This window comes from Monodon monoceros, unplaced genomic scaffold (genome assembly GCF_005190385.1).
Source record: "Monodon monoceros isolate NGI ecotype Baffin Bay Population unplaced genomic scaffold, NGI_Narwhal_1 Super_Scaffold_10, whole genome shotgun sequence".
NCBI classification, from domain to species: Eukaryota; Metazoa; Chordata; class Mammalia; order Artiodactyla; family Monodontidae; genus Monodon; species Monodon monoceros.
Window position 1 is genome coordinate 50,811,620 of NW_021703766.1, and position 21,519 is coordinate 50,833,138.

The 21,519-nt window shown below is 55.7% G+C and overlaps 3 protein-coding genes across 3 annotated transcripts in view; 2 read left to right on the forward strand and 1 right to left on the reverse strand.

Annotated features, from left to right (window-relative positions):
* SULT2B1 (sulfotransferase family 2B member 1) overlaps positions 1-10,496 on the forward strand; it is a 33,634-nt gene extending 23,138 nt beyond the window's left edge. The window contains exons 3-7 of the mRNA XM_029207392.1: positions 2,509-2,717; positions 4,984-5,110; positions 5,329-5,423; positions 8,097-8,277; positions 10,270-10,496. Coding sequence (XP_029063225.1) covers positions 2,509-2,717; positions 4,984-5,110; positions 5,329-5,423; positions 8,097-8,277; positions 10,270-10,463 — 806 coding nt within the window. The 3' untranslated portion in view covers positions 10,464-10,496. The remainder of the gene's footprint in view (positions 1-2,508; positions 2,718-4,983; positions 5,111-5,328; positions 5,424-8,096; positions 8,278-10,269) is intronic.
* Positions 10,497-11,523: 1,027 nt separating this feature from the next.
* On the reverse strand, positions 11,524-19,923 carry FAM83E (family with sequence similarity 83 member E). Its single transcript, XM_029236157.1, has 5 exons — positions 19,450-19,923; positions 17,839-18,006; positions 17,375-17,499; positions 13,245-13,692; positions 11,524-11,799 (listed from the first exon to the last, which is right to left on the reverse strand). Exons 1-5 carry the CDS (start codon positions 19,921-19,923, stop codon positions 11,524-11,526), a joined length of 1,491 nt encoding a protein of 496 aa, XP_029091990.1.
* SPACA4 (sperm acrosome associated 4) lies at positions 14,952-15,332 on the forward strand. The gene has a single exon (XM_029213478.1). It carries the CDS (start codon positions 14,952-14,954, stop codon positions 15,330-15,332), a length of 381 nt encoding a protein of 126 aa, XP_029069311.1.
* Positions 19,924-21,519: the final 1,596 nt, after the last annotated feature.

A 21,519-nucleotide genomic window follows, 5' to 3' on the forward strand; every position in this document is an offset into this window, starting at 1 on the left:
TATTTTGATATCATCCCATCTTAGAACTGTAAACAAAGAGCTTCCTGGTTTTTGGTTTTTCTTACAGTTCCATAGTATTGCATAACATTAGATGTACAAGAATTCTTGTTTAACTAGTTCCTTACTGATTAGCTTTTCCTGGTTTCCAATCTTTTGCATTTATTTATTTTTTAAAATTTATTTATTTATTTTTGGCTGCGTTGGGGTCTTCCTTGCTGCACGCGGGCTGGGCTTTCTCTAGTTGGGGTGAACGGGGGCTACTCTTCACTGCAGTGCACGTGCTTCTCATTGTGGTGGCTTCTCTTGTTGCAGAGCAGGGGCTCTAGGCACACGGGCTTCAGTAGCTGTGGGGGCTTAGTCGCTCCGCGGCATGTGGGATCTTCGCGGACCAGGGCTCGAACTCATGTCCCCTGCATTGGCAGGCGGATTCTTAACCACTGCACTACCAGGGAAGTCCCCAGTCTTTTGCATTTATACACCATATAAACTTTACACACAATACCACATCTTGTGCAAGTGTCATTTGCACACGTATGCGTTTATCTGTAGAACAAATTCCTAGATATGGAATTGCTTGGTCAGAGCCTCTGTGCGTTTGCAATTTTGATGAATATAGCCAAATTTCCCTCCACAGAAGTTGTGGAAATCTGTTCCCCAAACAGCAGGCTTTGTTTGAAACAGCTTTGGTGATAGACGGTAGTAGCGATGTTTGCACAACAATGTGAATGTACTTAATGCCTCAGAACCGTACTCTTAAAAATGGTTAAATTGGTAAATTTCATGTTAGGTATCTTTTGCCACATACCCACAAAAAAAGAATTATTAAGTGGTAACAGGGGATTAAAACACCAAGGGGTAAAGAGAACCCTAAACAATACAGGAAGAGCCAATACGGGGCGAAGCCCCTCGCTCTAGGACGGAAGCAGAGAGCACCCAAGGAAATTTGCTTTGGGATGCGGGGCGGGGTGAGGGGGAGTGAGTGTCACTGGGGTCTACTGCACTGCTGGCCGCTGTCCATCACAAGAGCTGGCTGGGAGAAGCCCAGGAGAACCAGGAAGAGAAACCCCATCCTTCTGCAGGGTTCCTCTGCGCCCTCTACTGACAAAGCTTCACATTGCGCTAGGTGGCAAAGGAGATCCGCTTACACAGCTCCAATGGCACAAAGCAGGGCAACCAGGAGTGGATTTGGAGCTGAGAGGCAATACACTGGGAACTGGCACGGGGTAGTTCTTAGAATCCAGGACAATATAATACTAATACCAGGTGATTGTTCACATTACGATTATTTCTCATCTGACCTACCTGTAATCTCCTGGAATCCAGACCTGTGAACTGGGTCATGGATGCGATCCCTTCCTACTATGTGACGTTTGTGGCTCCCTTAAGAAATCAAGGGCTTACTCCCATGAAAGGGCAGTGAAAAGAGCTGAGATTTTAAGTCTAGCCACCTGAATTCAGTTCCAGCTTCCTCTATGTATTAATGGAGTGCTTCAGAATCTCAGAAGCTGGACCCCATAGCAATTTATTTCTTGGGAATCCCCTGGCAGTCCAGTGGTTAGGACTCCATGCTTTCACTGCCGAGGGCCCGGGCTCAATACCTGGTCGGGGAATTAAGATCCCACAAGCTGCGTGGCGCCGCCAAAAAAAAACAAGAAATTTATTTCTCATTCCTGTAAATTCCACCTAGTGCTGGATAGATGGGGGGAAGTGAGGGGGAAATCCATGCAGTCTCCAGCATCCTGGCTCCTTCCATCTTATGGATCTGCCATCCCCAGGAGCCCCAGTTTCCACTGGCATCTCTGCACTCAGCCAGCAGGGGGCGGGGGTGGGGGGTGGGGGTGTGGAGAGGAGGTGTCACGTGGCCGGTGTTTGTGGGCCAAGTCTGGAAATGGCTGCACATGGCTGCCACTGCACTTCCTTGGCCAGAACTCAGTCACACGGTCCCACGTGTAGCTTCAGGGGAGGCTGGAAAAATGTCGTCCTGTTATATTCCCGGTAAAGAAACGAAATGGGGTTGGGTGGACAGTTGCCACTTCCAAGCTTTGCCGCCTTAGTTAGCAACTTTGTTTCTTTGAGCTTCAATTTCCTGCTTTGAAAATAAAGATAACCAACCCTAAGTGGGAAGAGGAAGGGATAAATTAGGAGTCTGGGATGAACAGATACACACTACTATATATAAAAGAGATAAACAACAAGGACCTACTGTATAGCACAGGGAACTATATTCAATATCTTGTAATAACCTACAATGGAAAATAATCTGAAAAAGATATATATATATAATATCTGAATCACTTTGTTGTACACCTGAAACTAACACAAGATTGTAAATCAACTATACTTCAATTTTAAAAAAACATAACCAATCCTAACTTCTGTGCTGTGTGAGGAATCCATGCATTAAACATATGTAGCAAATTGTACAATAAATGCAACCATTATGAATTTGATTGTATCCCCCCTTCACCCCTCCCCACCTCTGATTAATTTGCCCAATTCTTCCAACAGGCACAAACTGGATGATTGAGATCCTCAGCTTAATCCTAAAGGACGGGGACCCCTCCTGGATCCGCTCAGTGCCCATTTGGAAGCGGTCGCCCTGGTGTGAGGCCATCATGGGTGCCTTCAGCCTCCCCGACCAGCCCAGCCCTCGCCTCATGAGTTCTCACCTCCCCATCCAGCTCTTCACCAGGGCCTTCTTCAACTCCAAGGCCAAGGTGTGGGAGGATGGAGGGGAGTGTGTGTTGGTGGGGCAAAGTATAACTAACTGATGAACTCAGCACCTATTTATTGAGGACCTACTGTGTGCCCGGCCCTGATCTAGAACAGCAGCAAATACACACACAAGGAACACCTGCCTTATGAGCCCGCATTCTAAAGGGGACAAAGAATAGATGGAGTAAATAAGGAAAAGATTGAATACATCCAAGGTGATCAGTTCACATCGAGAAGGAGGGGAACGTGGGGGTTAGAGCTAGGGGTAGGGGTTGCAATTATAAATAGGGTGGTCAAAGGAGGCCTCAGTAAGAAGGCGTGGTTTGAGTAAAGACCTGGGAGGTGAGGGAAGGAAGCCAAAGCGGGGGTCTGGGGGAAGAACATTCCCGGCAGAGGCACGAACAGGTGCAAAGGCCCTGGGGTTGATGTGGCATGCCTGAGGTCCAGCAAGGAGGACTGTGTGGTTGCATCTAAGTGAGCAAGGGGGAGAGGAAGAGAGATGAGGTCAGAGAGGTAACAGGGACCAAAATGTGCAGGGCTGTGTGGACTTCGGTGGGGAGTTTGCTTGTCGCTGATTGAGACAGGAGCCAGGGGAGGGCTCAGAGCCAAGGAGAAACAGGATGCAACTTAGGTTTTCACAGGCGCCCTCTGGCTGCAAGTCAGGGAACAGACCATCAGGGTGAGGGCAGAAGCCAGGTGCCAGGGATGAGGTGACAATGGAGGCAAACAGGGTGGTGGCCACAGGGAGGTGAAGAAAAAGGGCTGGGTTTGGAGTGTATTTGGAAGATGGAACCAGGAAGAGTGGCTGGCAGGTTGGATGTGGGTGTGAGAGAAACAGATGAGTCAAGGGTGACTGCAGGGGGTTTGGTTTAAGCAACTGGGAGGATGGAGCTGCCATGAACTGAGACGGAGAGGTTGCGGAGGAGAGGTTTGGGAGGAAGATGGCTCTGCTGTGACCCATCGACACCCAGGTGGAGGATGCCAATGGGCAGTGAGATAGACAAATCTGGATTTGACAGGAGAGATGTGGGCTGGACACATCTATTTGCAACCTATTGAGATGTGTATATATATATATGGAGAGAGACAGAGACAGAGAGAAACAGAGACAGACAGAGAGACAGAGACAGAGAAATCAAAGCCAGGAGACTGGTGGGATCACCAAGGAAGGAAGTGAGTATAGACAGAGAAGAGATCAGATTGCAATCTAGGGGTCCCCAAGACCACCTTCAGGCTCAGTGATTCACTAGAAGGACTCCAGAACTCAGCAAAGCTGTTATACTCACGATTATAGCTTATCACGGAGGAAGGATAGAGATTAAGGTCAATGAAAGGAAGAGGTGGGAATTCCCTGGCGGTCCAGTGGTTAGGACTTTGTGCTCACACTGCCTAGGGCCCGGGTTCAATCCCCAGTCAGGGAACTAAAATCCCACAAGCCGTGTGGCGAGGCAAAAAAAAAAAAAAAAAGATGAAGGGAAGAGGTGCCTGGGGGAGGGTGAGACCAGCCACCAGCTTCGAGTTATCTCTTTCCCAGTGGAGTTGCATGGACAGTGCTCAGTCCTCCAGCAATGACATGTGACAACACACACGGAGTATCACCAAGGAAGCTCACCCGAACCTCGGCATGCAGGGTTTTTGTTGGAGGTTGGCCACATAGCCATGGCTGACCACCTGGGTGGCTGACCTTGGTCCTGGGGAAGGACAGATCTGATGCGGCTGGAGTGGGGTTAGTTGTGGACTATCACGCCGGTAAACAGATTGGAACCAGGTCATCAGGGCCTTGAATGCCAGACCCAGGGTCTGGGACTCCACTCTGGGGCGCTGGAGAGCCGAGGAGGGCACGGTCAGCTCTGGGTACAGAAAGGCCCTCTGGGGCTGTGTGGAGGCTGGGAGGCAAGGGAGGAGGCTGGGGCCTCCTCTGCAGGAATGGGAAGGAAGGGTGGCTGTCCTTCTCTTGGTCAACACCCCTCACCATGATCTCCCCTACCCTGAACTCCAGGCCTTCCTCCTCCACTCTTTATTTCCTGAAGCCAAACTGTCCCTCCACCTGGTCTTGAAACAGTCCCTCTCTTTTCCTAGAATGTGGTTGGAGGGAGCTCTCCTCTCCTGTGGATTGAGGTGAACTGATCTGAACTCCCATTAGCTAGGAAGTCCCTTGAGAAGTCTACCCTGAGTCCGTCCTGCTGCAGGATCAGAAGAGAGAGGTCTCGAGGGCACGAAACCTCGGGGTCTGACATCTTCTCCCCTCTTCCCAACACCCACACACAGGTAATCTACATGGGCCGGAACCCCCGGGACGTGGTGGTCTCGCTCTATCACTACTCCAAGATCGCCAGGCAGTTGAAGGACCCTGGCACGCCTGACCAGTTCCTGAAGAACTTCCTCAAAGGCGAAGGTGAGGACTGGGGCAGAGTGAGGTGGGGGGAGCCCCTAGTGGACAGAGGAGGGATAAGAAGGAGCTGGGGAGAGGCAGGGATGGGGAGCTTGGAGGGAGGCCACCAGCTCTAAGGGGCCAAAGCCTGGGGCCATGTGGGGCTAGTTGGGCCCCTCTGAGCCCCAGCGGGGGGTGGCCCAGCTGCCCATCCCTCACCCTGCCTGTCTCTCTGCCCTCAGTGCAGTTCGGCTCCTGGTTCGACCACATTAAGGGCTGGATTCGGATGCAGGGCAAAGAGAACTTTTTGTTTATCACCTACGAGGAGCTGCAGCAGGTGACTCCCCCTCCCGCACCTCCACCCAGCGCCCCCTCACTCCTCCCTTCTTCACGCCCTCCAGCTCCCCTTCCCAGATGGCAGAGAGCTAAGGAGAAAAGGCAAGTGGGGAAGGAGGATTCGGAATGTGTGTGGGCACGATTTTCAGAACGGTGGTCAGGGGAGAGCCATGGAGCTATCTGGGGAAAAGTGTTTCGGGCAGAGGGAAGAGCCAGTGCAAAGGCCCTGAGGTGAGAGTGTGATTGATGTGCTCCAAGGAGAGCAAAGAGGCTGGAGTGGCCAGAGCTGAGAGGGGGTAGGGTGGGAAATGAAGGCACAGAGGGGATGGGACCCACAGTGAGGATTTTGGCTTTTCTCTGAGTAGGTGGGAGCTACAGGTGGCCTCTGAGCAGGGGACGTGATAGGTTAAATGAGACGATACAAAACTGTGACCCATGGGAAGTGATGATGGTTTCACTATGGTTGTGACCTGAAAGGCAGAGGGAAGCAGTGGAAGGAGACAGCCTTTGGAGGCAGACGGGGAGCCTGTCTGGACCCCGTCAAACATCCCTGGGGCAGGCACCTGGGACAGAGAGGCCTTCTGGCTGGGGCAATCAGGAAGGGCTGCCTGGAGGAAGGGACCATGCAGAATGACTACGACTTTGCCCGGCTGTAAGGAGGACGCTGGGCTTCCAGATGGACCAATCCACAGTGAACGTGTCCAACTCTTCTGTGTTCTTAACAGAGATCTGTTCTGAGAGGCTGGGAATCTAAGCGGTTCCCAATACGTGTTCCTTCACCAACGGCCCCAGACACGTTCTCTTCCTGTGTGTGTATTTCATGTATTTTTTTATCCTCCTTTTTGCTGGTACTTTGTGTAGCAGAAAGAGCCTGGATTTTGGTGTTCAAAAAGCCGTTAAAAAAAAAAAAAAAAGCCGTTAAAATCCTCTTTAAAATCTCAGCGCCTCAGAGGTCTCATCCTTAAAATGGGTGGAAGATGCTGGCTCAGAGGGTTGTTAAGGACCACAGTACCTGGCTTTGGCATATTGTAACCGTCTGACAAGGTACAGCAAAGTGTTAGTATAGTGTGCCAAAGTAAGAGTAATTAGGTTCTGAGCAAGGGCCTATCTGATTAATAATAACCATAATAGCCAACGTTTCCACCTCTCAAACTGCAAAATATGGTAATTTTTAAATGGTTCACCCCAATATTATTATCGCCCCCATTTTATAGAGGAGGAAAGTGGGGGCTTATAACCTCGAGAGCGTTGAGAAACTGCCTGAGGCGCATAGCTCTTCACTGCAGACCCCATGGGTTTGGTTTATTTTTTTTCCACCCTGGTAAATCTCTTTTGATGGAAAGATCTAGAAAAGATTTCGGCATCACCCCTCCCCTGTGTTTTCCATCAAGCTTTGTTCTCTGAACCAAAAACTGGGCCACGCAGCCTGACCGAGCTTCTGGGCTGCCCCTGAGTGTGAGGAGCTGCCAACATGTTAGTATTTCTGGGTCACGTCAGTGGTTCAAGAGGATAAAGGGATGGAGGCTTATGAAACCAAGAATGACCTGGAAAATCAGGGCCGTGGGGTCGGTGGAACTGACCAGAAGGCTGACTGTGCCGGGCGCTGCGTATCAGGGAAGTCAGGGAGATAGAAGAGAGGATTGTGGGCTTTGGGGACTCAAATCTGAGCTCCTCCTTGGCTGTGTGACCCTGGAAAGTGTCTTCCCCTCTCTGGGCCTCCATTTACTGATGGGGGTAATGATACCCCTCTGCCAGGCTATTGGGAGGATTGGCAAAATACACGAGGGGCTTGGACTAGAGATCGGTACACAGTAGGTGCTTAATCCACAGTGGCTTGAACCATCAGTCATGAGGGAGGTGATACTTGAGCTGCATCTGGATGGGTAAGTTCGCCAGGTGGAGAAGGGTGGTGCAGGGCTTTCCTGGCAGCCCCGTGCCAAGGCCTGCAGGGAGGAAAGCACAGGGAAGGAGAGGAAAGACCAGGCCATGCCTGTCCTTAAAAGCCAGGCCTGAGGACTGGGACCCTGGGAAGCCACAGGAGGGCTGGGAACAGGGGAGGGGCAGGGTGAGCTCTGGGTGTGAGGGACTGGAGGCAGGGAGGCCGGGGAGGAGGGTGTGGCGAGGGTCCAGAGGGAGAGGACAAGGCCTGGCCAGTGCTAGGGGCTGTGGGGACACAGAGGAGGGGATATGGCAGACAGTTGAAGCAGGAGAGACGGGGCTGTTGACTGACAGGGGCAACAGGGGGAAGGGGCAAGGGGAGGTTAGGTCGGGCCAGGAGTCTGGCTCTGGGTGAATGATGGGGCTGCTCTGGGATGGGGACCTGGGGTGGGGGGCAGGTTTGGGGCACAGACACCTGTTTCAAACCTGAAAGAGGGTGACTCTCCATAAGATGCTGGACTGACCTCTGCCCCCTGCTGTGACCTCTGACCCAGGCCAACCCCTTCCCTCCCACCCACAGAACCCTCCAAAACCCCACACTGTCAAAAACCTTCAGAGGCCATAGCCCAACCCTTCGGCTTGGAGGTGAGGAAACTGAGGCAAAGAGGCAGAATCACCCAGATTCCAGGTCTGGGTTGGGAGTCAGGCAAATAAACTCTGGGACTGATGCTCCTTCCTGGTCTGGGCTCCCCTCCCTCCGCTGACTCATCCCCTGACCCCTCTCCCCTGCCCCCAGGATCTCCACAGTTCCGTGCAGCGCATCTGCCAGTTCCTGGGCCGGCCGCTGGGCGAGGAAGCGCTGGAGTCCGTCGTGGCGCACTCGGCTTTCAAAGCCATGAAAGCCAACACCATGTCCAACTTCTCCCTGCTGCCCCCCAGCCTGCTGGACCAGAGCCACGGTGCCTTCCTCCGGAAAGGTGAGGGGACTCTGGGGTTCCAAGCCCCATTAGGCCACTGCCTGGCTGTGTGTCTTGGGCAAGTTATTTAACCTCTCTGGGCCTGTTTCCCCAGCTGTTACATGGGGATGCTCCAACAGAGCTACCTTCATGGGGTCACTGTGGACCCATGAATCCACACACAGGGCTTAGCACGGGGCCTGGCACACAGCTGGTGCTGCGGGTGTGCCTGCCGTCTCAGACCCACCACTCCCAGAGAGCTCCCCATGGAAGAAAACGCATCAAGGCGTTGCCATAGCCAGCTCTGAACGCTATGAGCCTATCTGGAGTCCTTGTGAATCCTTCTTAGCATTAAAGTTCACCCCAGAAATATTCAAGTGTTGGATTACAGGCTGAGGGTGGGAGTGTATTAGTTTTCTATTCCTGCTGGAACCAAATACCACAAACTTTATGCCTTAAAAAACCACACACATTCAGGGCATTTCCTGGCAGTCCAGTGGTTAGGACTCACTGCCGTGGCCCCGGGGTTGGGGAACTAAGATCTCACACGGTGCAGCCAAAAAAAGAAAAGATTAAAAAGAAAACCACACACACACACATTCACTCCCTTACCATTCTGGATGTCAGAGGTCCAAAATCAGCCTCACTGGGCTAAAATTAAAGTGTCAGTACCGTGTTCTTTCTGGAGACTCTAGGGGAGAATTGGTTCCCGGCCTTTACAGTTTCCAGACCCGCCTGCATCCCTTGGCTCATGGCCCCTTCCTCCACCTTCAAAAACATCTTCTACTCTCTGACGCTGACCCTCCTGCATCCTCTTATAAGGATGTTTGCCATTAAGCGTCAAGATCTTTAACTTAATCACATCTGCGAAGTCCCTTTTGCCGTGTCAGGTCACATATTCATAGGTTCTAAGGGTTAGGTCGTGGACATCTTGGTGGGAGCTCATTATTCAGCCCACCACAGGGAGCCCCCCAGACCTCACTAGGGGTGTCATGTAATGTGGTATATTTGTTAAAATTCAAAATACTGTGATCCACAGGGAGGGGGAAGGGTAAGCTGGGACGAAGTGAGAGAGTAGCATGGACATATATACACTACCAAATGTAAAATAGCTAGTGGGAAGCAGCTGCGTCGCACAGGGAGATCAGTTCAGTGCTTAGTGACCACCTAGAGGGGTGGGATAGGGAGGGTGAGAGGGAGGGGATATGGGGATACATGTATACATATAGCTGATTCACTTTGTTATACAGCAGAAACCAACACAACATTGTAAAGCATTTATACTCCAATAAAGATGTTAAAAAAAAAAATACTGTGATCCAAATGACTTTGGCCCCAGGATTCCAGGTAAAGGCTAGTGGCCCTGGTTATCCCATGCGATAAGAAACTTGAGGGATCTGAGTGCTCACCTCGGGGCACAGAGAACTAGCAAAGTCACCTCGGTTGCTGTGAGGGGCTAAGGAGTGAATCCTGGCAAACCGTCAGCATGCCCTTTCCCCACTAAGTGCAGGGAAAGCACTGGTTCCCAGTGTCAGAGCAATACTGAAGGTAGTGGAGGCGTTGGAACACTGGAGCGAGGAAGCCCTGTTCTAGCAAGGGAGGTGAGGGACAGGGCACAGGGAAGGTGATACAGGGGCTGGGAAGGATGTGCAGGAATGCTGGGCGAGGAGGCGGATGTTCTGGGTAGAGATTTAAGAGGTCGGTGGAGGAAGGTAGGAGGTCTGCTGGAGGGAGGAGTAGGGCAGGAGGAAGCTGAGGGAGGGAGGGGGCAAGAATGGCGCCCAGGGGTCTGGCCAGGCGACTGGTGGCCAGTGTAAGTAAGTGTCAGCCATCATCGCAGGAGGGAAAGGGGCAAAAATGGAGATGGAGGGGACCGGGGGAAGGACAGCGCTTCTTGCAAAAGGAACGCCATAGGCAAAGGCCAGGAGGTGGGAAAGAAGGTGCTGGGATCTTGGGGGCGGGGGACGATGCTCTGGATACTCCTCACCTCGGCCGTCCCTCCCTTCCCTCCAGGGATCTGCGGTGACTGGAAGAACCACTTCACGGTGGCGCAGAGCGAAGCCTTTGACCGAGTCTACCGCGAGCGGATGCGGGGGCTGCCGACCTTCCCCTGGGACGTGGACCCCGAGGACGCCGGTCCGGACCCCGACCCCAGTCCCGACCCGAGTCCCAGCCCAGACCAGGCCTCCGAGCCACCCCACCCGTGACCCTGAGAATAAACGCATCGCTACTGCCCCGGCTCCTCGATGCGCCTTGGAGGTGGCGTGCCGCAGGCGGGCGGCAGGGGGCGCGCGAGGGCGGACGGGGCGCCTCTGCCGGCCACCGAGGCCGGGGTGGGGACCCGAGCAGGGCACCCAAGGCCTGGGGAGGGCGAGGTCCGCTAACCCACCTGGCACGCCAGTGGGGTCGGTGATTCAGAAGCCTCTCCCAGAGGCAAAGGTGGGGGAAGGGAGGCCAGCACTGGGCACCTGACCGCCCTAGGGTCAAGGTGCTGCGGCCCAGACTCCTGGATCCTTGGGAAGCAGAGTGATGCAGACCAGGGCCCCTGGGTCCTTGGGGAGAAGGGTGTTGGGGCCCCGGACTCCTGGGTTTGAGGGAGTAGGGGGTCAGGTCTGGACTCCTGGGTCTTCCATGAGACTGTGGAAATGCAAGTTTCTGGCATGAAGCAGCTTTATTCTGAGCAGGGGTAAAAGGCAGCCCTAACAGCTCCCCCCTTCGCGCCCACAAAACAGTTCCAGCACCTGCTGGGTCCCTCTCCATGGCCCTGACCTGTTCCCCAACAGGCGTGTCCTCGCCAATTTCCGGCCCCTCATGATTCAGCTCGGCTCCCCTGGTCGGGTTCTCTCCTCTCCTCGGCCAAGCTCAGTTTACCCACAGCTCCTGAGCATGGCAGGTGCAGGAAGCCTCCCCTCAGCCCCAGGGACGCCCCATCTTCACTCCACACAATTCCAGCATGGGGGCCACTCAGCCAGGCCTCTCCTCAGAGAAGTTCTGACCCGGCCGGAACACGATGTGTGCTGTTCTAGGATGCCAGCTAGTGGAGACCTTATGCCCATTTTCTAGGCTGTGACAATGAGGTCTAGAGTGAGCACCGGGCTTGCCCAAGTTCTAGAACAAGTGAAAAGAAAAAAAAAAAAATCCCTTCCACTTCCCAGACACTGAGACCAGAAGCCTTGTTCAAGGTACAACAGTGAGGCAGGGGGGCTTTGAGCAACAGTTGTCCGACTGTCCTGGGACGGGGCCAGCCCCATTTGGCTTCGGCTCCTGTCAGCGCCGCCCCCTGAGTCCTGGCTGGGTGGCCCGGTCTGGCTGCCGGATGCCTCTGGGTTCTGGGAGTTTGGAGGCAGCATCTTCACCAAACCGCCTTCGGGTCGGGGACGGATAGTGGAGGCGGCGAGCAGGGATGAGAGGCAAGGGGCCACCCCAGGGCTGGGACGGGGCCAGCGGACCGGAGTCCGCCTCACCACCGGGGGCCCCTCCAGCGCCCCGCTGCCTCATCAGAGCCTTGGCTGGGGTGTCCTTGGAGCCCCAGGACTTCTTGAGCTGTGGAGGGAAAGAGAGGGAGGTGAGAGGAGGCACTTGGGGGCCCAGAGGAGGAAGGAGGTGAGACTGGAGGGAGGTGATGACGGAGGGGAGGGTGTGAAACTCCGAGGGGGTCTCCAGAACCAGGAGGGAAGTGAGTGGGGAGGCCAGGGACGCCCAGACCTACAGAAGGGGCAAGGAGCTGCATCCCCACGCGCAGCTTTGCAGTGGGGGAGGAACAGGAAGCAGCCGGCAGCTTCATGGGGGGAGCAAATATTTGCCAAGGGAGTTGATGCTGGGTGAGGGCGGCTCAGGATTGGGGAGAAGTGAGGACCTGGCCCTTGCCCATCCCTCTTCTCCCCTTGACCCGGGTGGAGGGAGATGATTCCTGGGACTTTCTCCCTCACCCTCCAGAGAGTGCTTGAGCTCCCACTTAGCAGATGGGGAAACTGAGGCTCAGAGGGGGCACAGCTCACAGAGGAACTGACCCCAGGTCTGTCTGGATCCAAGGAGAATCCACCGGTTTCTCCCACGTGGCTCTGCTCTTACCCTCTCCATAGCCAACTTCACAGCTGAGGACACTGAGGGCCCGCCCAGGGTTCCCCAGAGAACTGGGCCAGGCTCTGCTGGAACCCCAGTGTCTAAGCAGCTGGGGGAAGGGAGGGGAGACCCCCCTGACCTTCCCTAATCCCCTCCCCAATATGCCTAGCACACTCGAATCCAGGAAGCCAGCAAGCAGAGCATTTAAAAGTCTTGCCTGGGAGGCAACCAGGGCTAAGGTCCAATTCCTCCCTGGTGCCTCAGTTTCTCCATCTGTGAAATGAGTGGGTGGAGAGCTGTAATCACATCCACCTCATAGGGTTACATTTAACCACCTCTGTGAAAGCGCTTGGCACGGGGCCTGGCACGTGGCAAGGTGCCCGCAAAAGATCGTTGCTTTGACTTGGGCAAGTTAAACACAACCTCTCTGAGCCTCAGCTTTCCCATCCATAAAAGTGAGTGTAATAAGAGTATCACTTCATTGCCCTGGGAGGATATCAGGAAATCAAAATAAGTTCCACTTTGGGAATTTATTGTAATGATGGTGGTTATTCTATTTCTTTCGATTTCATTGACTCCTCCTCCCAAGCAAACAGAGGATGGGGACACTAGCTCAGCCCATTTCCTTGATGAGAACACTGAGGTTCAGAGAAGGCATTTCTCCCCCTCCCACGCCCGGAGCTCTCACAGTTGGTGTATCTTGCCAGGTTTCACACCCAGGGCTCTCAGGGTCTCTGCCCAGTGTTACCAGGCACTCCCCTGCCCAGCACACAGTAAGTATACAGGAAGCGGACGATGCAATTATGAACGCAGGGGAGCAGTTTTGCTTTTCCCCACCCCACCCCCGGGGCCAGGCACGTCGCAGGCGCTCACATGCCTCTATCCTCTTCCAGCTATTCTCTCTCAGGCCAGCCACCAGGTCTCACCTCATTGTCACCGTCACTAGAGCCTGACAGCTGGGCCAGGCGGCTCAGGTCCCATAGGGAGCGGCTGGGCTGGGCCAGGGGGCCACTGGGGGTCCGGGCACGCTGTACACTCCTCAGGATGTCGCTAAGAGCTGGCCCTGGCTTGGCCAGGGTCTCCAGCCTGTGCCCCTCAAAGACTCGGCAGGCGGCCAGGCGTTGGGCCAGCGAGCCATCAGGCAGTGGTGGCGGCGACAGGGGGGCCACGGAGCAGCGGCGGGCCACGCGATGCGGGCTGTAGGCCAGCTGCAACCCCCCCACGGCTCTGACAAAGGGACCCGGGGTGGGCGCGGGCGGGAGCGGCCAGGAGGCCGCATAGAGTGTCTGGAACTCTCGGCTGAAGGCATCGGCGATCTCACCGGTCAGCAGGGTCACCAGACCACGGTGCAGGCGTGAGTCACTCCATGTGAAGCTGGGGGGCACAGAGGTGGGGGTCAGGATCTCCAAGCAGCCCCAGAAGCCTGGTCTGGCCCCCATCACCAGGCCCCAACCTGGTCCCAGGGCAGGCTCTGTGACCTCCGCCAAGTCCTGCCATCCCTCTGGCCTCAACATGCACCTCTGTAGAATGGGAACAATGAAGTACCTACCCCAGAGGGTTGATGTGAAGACAACATCAGTTAACATACTTAAATGATCATCTGGAATCAGACTCGAGTTTAAACCTGGCCTCTGCCTTGTCCCCATAGAGGGATGCCTCAGTTTCCCCCTCTGGAGAGAGATGGGATTCTGACACCCTCAGGGACTGAAGACTCAGCTGCTTCCTACAGTAATTGCCATTTATTAAGTACTTGCTGTGTGCCAGGCTCTAGGTGTGCCTGCTCCCTGCCTCAGTTTGTTCATCTGTAATATGGAGCTAAAACGTAGGAAGATTAGAATCAGAGAACATGGGTCAGGCCTCATGCCCGGGGCCTGGTACGTGCCCAGCATTAAAAGCCTGCGAGCCGTGGTGAGCTGTGCCCTGACTATCCCTGTGACCACAGTGGCTGTGATTTAAAGCATTGAGCACAGGTCTTGGTACACAGCAGGTGCTCAGTAAATGCTCTCTTTTGAATTAAATGAACCTGGACTCTTGTCCTGGCTCAGGGGACCTTGGACATATCAGTTTTCCTTCCTGAGCTTCATTCGGTTTTCCCATCGGAAAAACAGGCTCGCCCTGGGCTGTGTATCTTGCACGTGGCGGGACAGCACCCGGCGCCCAGCAGAGCGGATGAGTTCGCGGCCGAGATGATGAAAGTTGGTCTGAGGTTCCTTACCTAGGTGGAGTGGCAGTGTCCTTGCTCCCGAGCAGGTCAGCTGGCCAGCCTGCCCCTCAGATTGTGACACCCCTCCCCCACCTATGACCTCACCCCCAGAGCAGTCAGTGGGAACCCTGGGTGGGGTCTGTGAGGTCACCCCATTCCGCTCCACAAAGTCTCTTGTCAGGCAGCGGCCACTGGCTCATCTCCATCCCGGTGGAGTTTCTGAGACCCAAGGACCGGAGAGCCATGGTCACAACAGAGTTTCCAAGAGGGATGCGGAGCATTGGGAACCGAGGACACGCCGGGTGCTGATCCTGGGAGACCAGAACCAGGGGTACAAGCCTTGCGGGCGTGAGGAGTGCCATTCAGCAGTTCCGGGAGGCCCAGGAAGCCTACTGCCTGGCTTGGGCACCGTCACCGCCGCCAGGCCACCATGGTCCTCGGCTGGTTGCTGCTTCTGGTGATGGCTCTGCCCCCAGGCACGACGGGCACCAAGGACTGCGTCTTCTGTGAGCTGACCGACTCCACGATCTGTCCCGGCATGCACATGCGCTGCGGCGATGACGAGGACTGCTTCACGGGCCATGGGGTGGCTCCCGGCGTCAGCCCCATCACCAACAAAGGCTGCGTGCCAGCCACCTCGTGTGGCCGCGAGGAGCCCGTCAGCTACATGGGCGTCACCTACAGCCTCACCACCGACTGCTGCACCGGCCACCTGTGTAACGGGACCCCCCACCCCACAGGCGGCCGGATGGCATGGGCCACCACCGGCCTGGCGCTGGGCGCGCTGCAATTGCTCCGACATTTGCTGTGACCAACCTGGAGGGCAGGGCCCAGGACTAGTCTCCCGCCTGCGCTTCCCCCCCATGCCCCCTGCCTCCATCCCCTTCCCCTGTCAAATGGCCAGAGGCCCTGGACAACCCCCTGTGGCCCTGGCCTCATCGTTCTAGGGCTGTCACCAGAGCCCAGCGCTCAGCAAAGCATCCTCAGGCCTGATTTAGTGGTGGGGAACCAGGCCCTATGGGTTTGACTGTACTGTTGTATTTCATTGGTTCTAAGACGCGTATCTTTTCACATTCTGATCAGGATGTTTCTTTGCTTTGGTGGCACCTTAGAGTCTATGAAATATGGTGAAAAACAAATAATAATAAACGACAGCTGACGTTTATGGAGCACTTCTTACGTTCCGTGCCAGGCATCGTTATCTCACTGAATCCCCAAGTGAAGCTGGGAACGTGGATTCTCTTCAAAACCTCCCAGTCTCGGGAATTCCCTGGCGGTCCAGTGGTTGGGACTCCGCGCTTTCATTGCCAAGGGCCCGGGGTTCAATCCCTGGTTGGGGAACTAAGATCCCGCAAGCTGCGCGTTGCAGACAAAAAAAAAAAGAAAAAAAGGGCTTCCCTGGTGGCGCAGTGGTTGAGAATCTGCCTGCTGATGCAGGGGACACGGGTTCGAGCCCTGGTCTGGGAAGATCCCACATGCTGCGGAGCAACTAGTCCCGTGAGCCACAACTACTGAGCCTGCGCGTCTGGAGCCTGTGCTCCGCAACAAGAGAGGCCGCGATGAAGAGTGGCCCCCGCTCGCCGCAACTAGAGAAAGCCCTCGCACAGCAACGAAGACCCAACACAGCCATAAATAAATAAATAAACAAATAGATAGATAGATAGATAGATAAAAAAGCCAAGCATTTGAAGCCCTTTAAAAAAAAAACAAAAACAAAAAAACCAACCTCCCAGTCTTGGTGCTAGCGGTTCTCAAAGTATGGTCCCTGGGCTAGCAGCATCAGTATCATCAACCGGAAACTTGCTAGAAATGCCAATTCTCGGGCCCCATTCCAGCCCGGCTGAAAAGGAGCAGGGTTCAAAACTCTGTTTGCTTTTTTTTTTTAACAAGTCGTCCAGGTGATTCTGATGCCTGCTCAAGGTTCAAAGCCAGCAGCCTAGAGCAAAGGTAATCAAGTGGGCACTTCTGCCCCTCAGGGGGCACCGGGCAAAGTCTGGAGACAGTTTGCGTAGTTGTACTTGGGGAAGGGGGAATGCTACCAGCATCTCCTGGGTAGAGGGCAGTTCAGCCCAGCAAAGCCCCCCCACAGCACAGAGTCATCCGGTTCCGAATGTGAGTAGTACCTCTGTTGAGAAACCTTGCTGTAGACGCACTAACTGAACCATCCCATTGTCTAGAGGGCGAAACTGGGGCACAAAGAGGGGAAGTCAGTTATGCAAAGTCACACAGCCAGTAACTGTCCGAGCTAGGATTTGACCCCAGGCCATCTGACCCAGAGTCCACGTGCCCCCTGACATGCTGTTCCCAGGAAGTAAATGCTGCTATTTTCACACTTTCCAGATGGGAAAAACTGAGGTTCAGAGTGGGGAAGGCCCAATGTCACAGAACTAAGAAGTCACGGAGCCAGGTTCCTGGGTCAATGAGACCCCAAAGGGAGCAGAGGAGGGACGTGAGATGGTCTGAGGGCTGGGCCATTTGCATACCAGCTCTGATTTTTGTACAGATGCTCAGAGAGGTGGAGTTACTCACCCAAGGCAGAGCTCAGACTTCAATCCAGGTCCCCCTGGCTTGGAAACTCCCACATACCAAGTGAGAGCCCAGTTTTCCAGATGAGGAAACACAGGGGTCACAGAGATGAAGACTTACCTGCAAGCCACTAAACAGCCCAGCAGCAGGGCCAGTGCCAGCCTGTTCTGCTACAGGATGCCTCCTTTCCCGAGCAGGGGGTTTAGACCCATTTTACAGATGAGGAAAGAGAGTCTGGGAAAGGGGATGCCAACTGCTGTCTGAAGCCACTGAGGGAGAGTTGGGGACAGGAGACCGGGCAGTGTGGTGAGGGGAGGGTAGCCGCACCTGTAGGATCCTGAGATGACCCTCTCGCCGTCCAGCAGCACAAACTTTTCCCGCACGTTGCCGCTCACCTGCCGACACCAACGGCTCTGGAAACTGCAGCCCCGCACGACTCGGATGTCCAGGTTCTGGGGTGGGGGAGGCACGCCTTTACTCAGGCCGACCCCCCAGACCTCCACCCAGTGCCGAGGGCTCAGGATCCCTACAGGCTGGTCCTACCTAAGTGGCCCACGACTCTCTGGAAGGTTCTGTCCCAGCTTCCCCAGGGCCTCAGATATTCCTGACTCAGAGGGACCCCATGAGAAGGCTGACCCCAGTTTCCCACCCTGTCATGGGCATCACATCTCAGGGGACCCTCTCAGCTGGCATCCACCTCGATGACCCAGGACCCCATGGAAGGGTCTTCGCCTGATGCTCCCAGTGCCAGGGCATTGGGGACTCAGGGGTCCCTCCTGCCAGGCCCCTACCTCAGTGGCCCAGGGGTTCACCCCCAGTTGCTGGGCCAGAATCAGGAAGGCAGGCAGCTGCTGCTGGTCTAGGAGCAGGTAGACGGGCACCCAGCGGCGTGTGGCAGCATCCACCAGGTCCGAAAGCAGGTCTGGGTCAGTGAAGATGTCCATGACCACGGCCACCAGCTGAGGGTGGGGAGAGGGGCTGTGGGTGGAGCCTAGGGCTTAGGGGGACATTCATAGGGTGAGGTGCTCTGGAGAGTTTAAGGGCCCAGTCTCCATGGGATGTTCAGGGAGCCTGAGGGGGAGACCCCCCAGACATGCACTATGTTCATGCAGCGCCTATGTGTGAATGAGAAGAAAACAGCCCTTCCTCGAGACCCACACCTCTAACTGCTTGAAAACTGTTATCATAAATCACATGTCTGCAACCGTATCCCTTGAGCTGTGACACTACTACATGGCTGCCCTGCTCCAGAGGTCAATGGGCTGGAGGCTCTTGCAGGGCACTGTGGGCAGCTGCCCACCTGGGTCCTCGGGAGGGATGACCTGCCAGGCCACCAAGGCGAGCTCTGGGGACTGGGGGGTGCTGAAGGCCTGGATCTTGCAGGCGGAAAAAGGTAGTGGTGATGAACCCTGACTCACTGGCCAGACAGCCTTGGTTCAGATCCTCACTCGGCCACGTACAGGCAAGAGACAATCTGCCATGCCTCAGTCTCCCTATCTCCTCAATGGGTACATTAAGTCTCGACCTCACAGAGTCCTCCTGAGGATTAGGCAGGTTAACTCATATAAAGCACTTAGCATGGGAGCAGTAACAGAAAAATTGTTAAAGAATGAGGGGGACTTCCCTGGTGGCGCAGTGGTTAAGAATCGCCTGCCAATGCAGGGGACACGGGTTCGAGCCCTGGTCTGGGAAGAGCCCACATGCGGCAGAGCAACTAAGCCCGTGCGCCACAACTACTGAGCCTGTGCTCTAGAGCCCGCGAGCCACAACTGCTGAGCTCACGTGCCACAACTACTGAAGCCCGCACGCCTAGAGCCCATGCTCCGCAACAAGAGAAGCCACCGCAATGAGAAGCCCGCACACCACAACAAAGAGTAGCCCCCACTCACCGCAACTAGAGAAAGCCCGCGCGCAGCAACGAAGACCCAACGCAGTTGAAAATAAAATGAAATAAATAAATAAAATATGTAACTAAATAAACTGTTAAAAAAAAAAGTGCTGTCCAGGGGGTGCTGCAGGGGAGACATCTGGGCCCTCCCCGAAAGGAGGATGGAGACCTCCACCCTGGTGGTGGAAGTGGTAGAGGAGATGACTGAGACCAGGGGGGTCATAAGTAGATCCAAGGGCCATGGATGCCTAAGGCACCCAGGTCCTGGGGAGAAGATGGAACCCCCCCATATGTAAGAGGGAGAGGATGAGATCTGGGGGGTGTGGATGCCCAAGTCCTGGGGGCTGGGAGGTGTGGATTCCTGGGTTCCAGGAATGTGGACACACAAGTTCCAGGAGGGCACAGCTCAGAATGCCTGGCTCCCAAGTGATGTGCGCGCACTCCCACCTCTGGGGGCTGGCGTGTGAGGATGACCGGGTCTGAGGAAGGGACACTAGGCCCTTGAGGCCCCCACCTTGTGGGCGGCCTGGATTTCCTGGTGCACCAGCTCCTTGAGGGACGGTTGGCCCTCGCCAGGTGGCTGCGTGTACAGCTGCGCCCGGGTGATACCCTTCCAGGCTGAGTCCTCCGGCCAGCCCAGCCGCAACATGGGCACCGGCTCCTCTGACTGTCCAGGCCAGTAGGTCAGGCTGCCCAAGTCCCCACTGGTGGCAGTGGCTCCCTCTGCTGCCCTGCTAGGCTCCTGCTTTGCTGCTGTCCAGTCCTCAGCCGCCGCCACCAGGCCCCGGAGCTCATCTCCACTCAGGAAGGGCCGCAGCCCCTCGCGCTGCACGCAGGCCTCAAACGCCTCTGCACCCTGGCTCAGCAGAGCCTCCAGCGCCAGCCTCTGGCCCTCGGAATACAGGAAGCTGGGAGTGGCCTCGGTCAGGGGCAGCTGCCCGGCCCCTGACTCTATTCCTCCCAGTGCTGCCAGCTGGGAGGCTGCCATCAGGCCGTTCAGGTGGGAGGATGGAGAGGCTGGATGTCCAAGGGCTTGGCCGTCTCTGGGCACTGAGCATCTGGAGGTCTCCCGACAGAGTCTGTGTGGCCGTGCAAGGCAGGACAGCCCTAAGTCCAAATGGCTCCCTGCACGGTCCCTGGCTTGCCGTCCTGATAATCAGACTGCCCAAGTGACTAACCACCGGGTGCGTGGCTCTGCTCAGACCAACAGCCCACCGGCCATCTGAGCTTCCTGCCAGCCTCTGATGGTCTGGCTGAGCCTATGACTGGCCCTGCGTGTTGGTCAGGCTGACCACCTGACACTGTCTCCAACTGTGCGATCCATCAGCTACCCATCTCTGCTCCCCGACACACCAGCCACCTCCAGCCCGCTGGCTACATGATGCCCCAACTGACCCTTCGGCTCGCTCAGGCTGACTTCCCCATCTTCAGGCAACAGGCTGTCTGCCCGTCTCTGAGCACCCAAGTGTCCCTAACTAAAGACAGGGCGAGATGCCTGTTTCTCCCTGGCAGTCAGCACACCTAACTGACCCTCTCTGGCTGTCTCTGTCTGGAAGACACCGACTGCTTCCAACTGACACTCTCAGTATCTGACCGCCGAGTGGGGCACCCAGCTGGCTCCGTTAGAACCGGCTTCTCCCGACAGCCAGCTGGCTGGCTCACCAGCGCTCACGGGCTGGCCATCCCGGAAGACTTCTCTTTGAATCTCCCCTCTCAGCCTCGGAAGAATGCATTCCAGCCCTAAACCTCGGCATCACCTTCCCCAGCTGGGGAACTAGGTCTGTCTCCTCTGCCGGTTGAGGACTCTGCTCCCTGAGCGTTCACACCCACTCAGGCTGCTGCAGTGGTGGATGCCCTCTACAGGGGGTTTGATTATCATGGAACCAGCCCATCTAGATTGAGGGGCCGACTGACTAGCCACAGTTCCTCAGACGGCTGCCCCTGCCTGTCTCCTGGGCCACCGGGTTGTTTCTGGCTGTCCTCTAATCAATGCTGACTCCAGCCTGGTTTTCTGCCTTAATCCCACTATCTCCTGCTATCAGACCATCCACTTATTCCTAGACAAGGAACACCCTGCGTCTCTCCCTCCCAAGCTGCCCCTTTGAGGATCCTGACCCTGCCTCTGGTGGGTGGACCCCTGATCCCTGCCAACAAGCAGCCCTCCTTCCAATCCCAGCACCCAGTCTGCTCCCTTCCTCCAGACCACAGCGACCAGCCCTGCAAAGAGAAGGAAGGGGAATAAAGCCAGGCCACTCCCTCTCCCTGCTGCCCTCCCCAGACCCCCCCCATTGCGTCCAGGTCTCCAACCCCTACCCCTCCTTCTCTTGCCTTTTCAGAGAACAGTCAGATCAAGGGCCTGGAGACCTCCTTTCATTTCTGCGGCTCTTCTGGCCGCCTCGCCTTATTCACCGGGTTTCTTCCCGGGATCCGGGGACCACGGCCCCTTGTGCAAACACAGGGGTGGGGCTGACACAGGCCCCTGGAGGCAGAGGACAGTAAGGTCCCAGCTCCAGGAACACACTCAACGGGCTTCGCCCAGGGACTGGCGGCCCGCCTGACTCAAGCTTCGGGGGAGGGGGAGCAC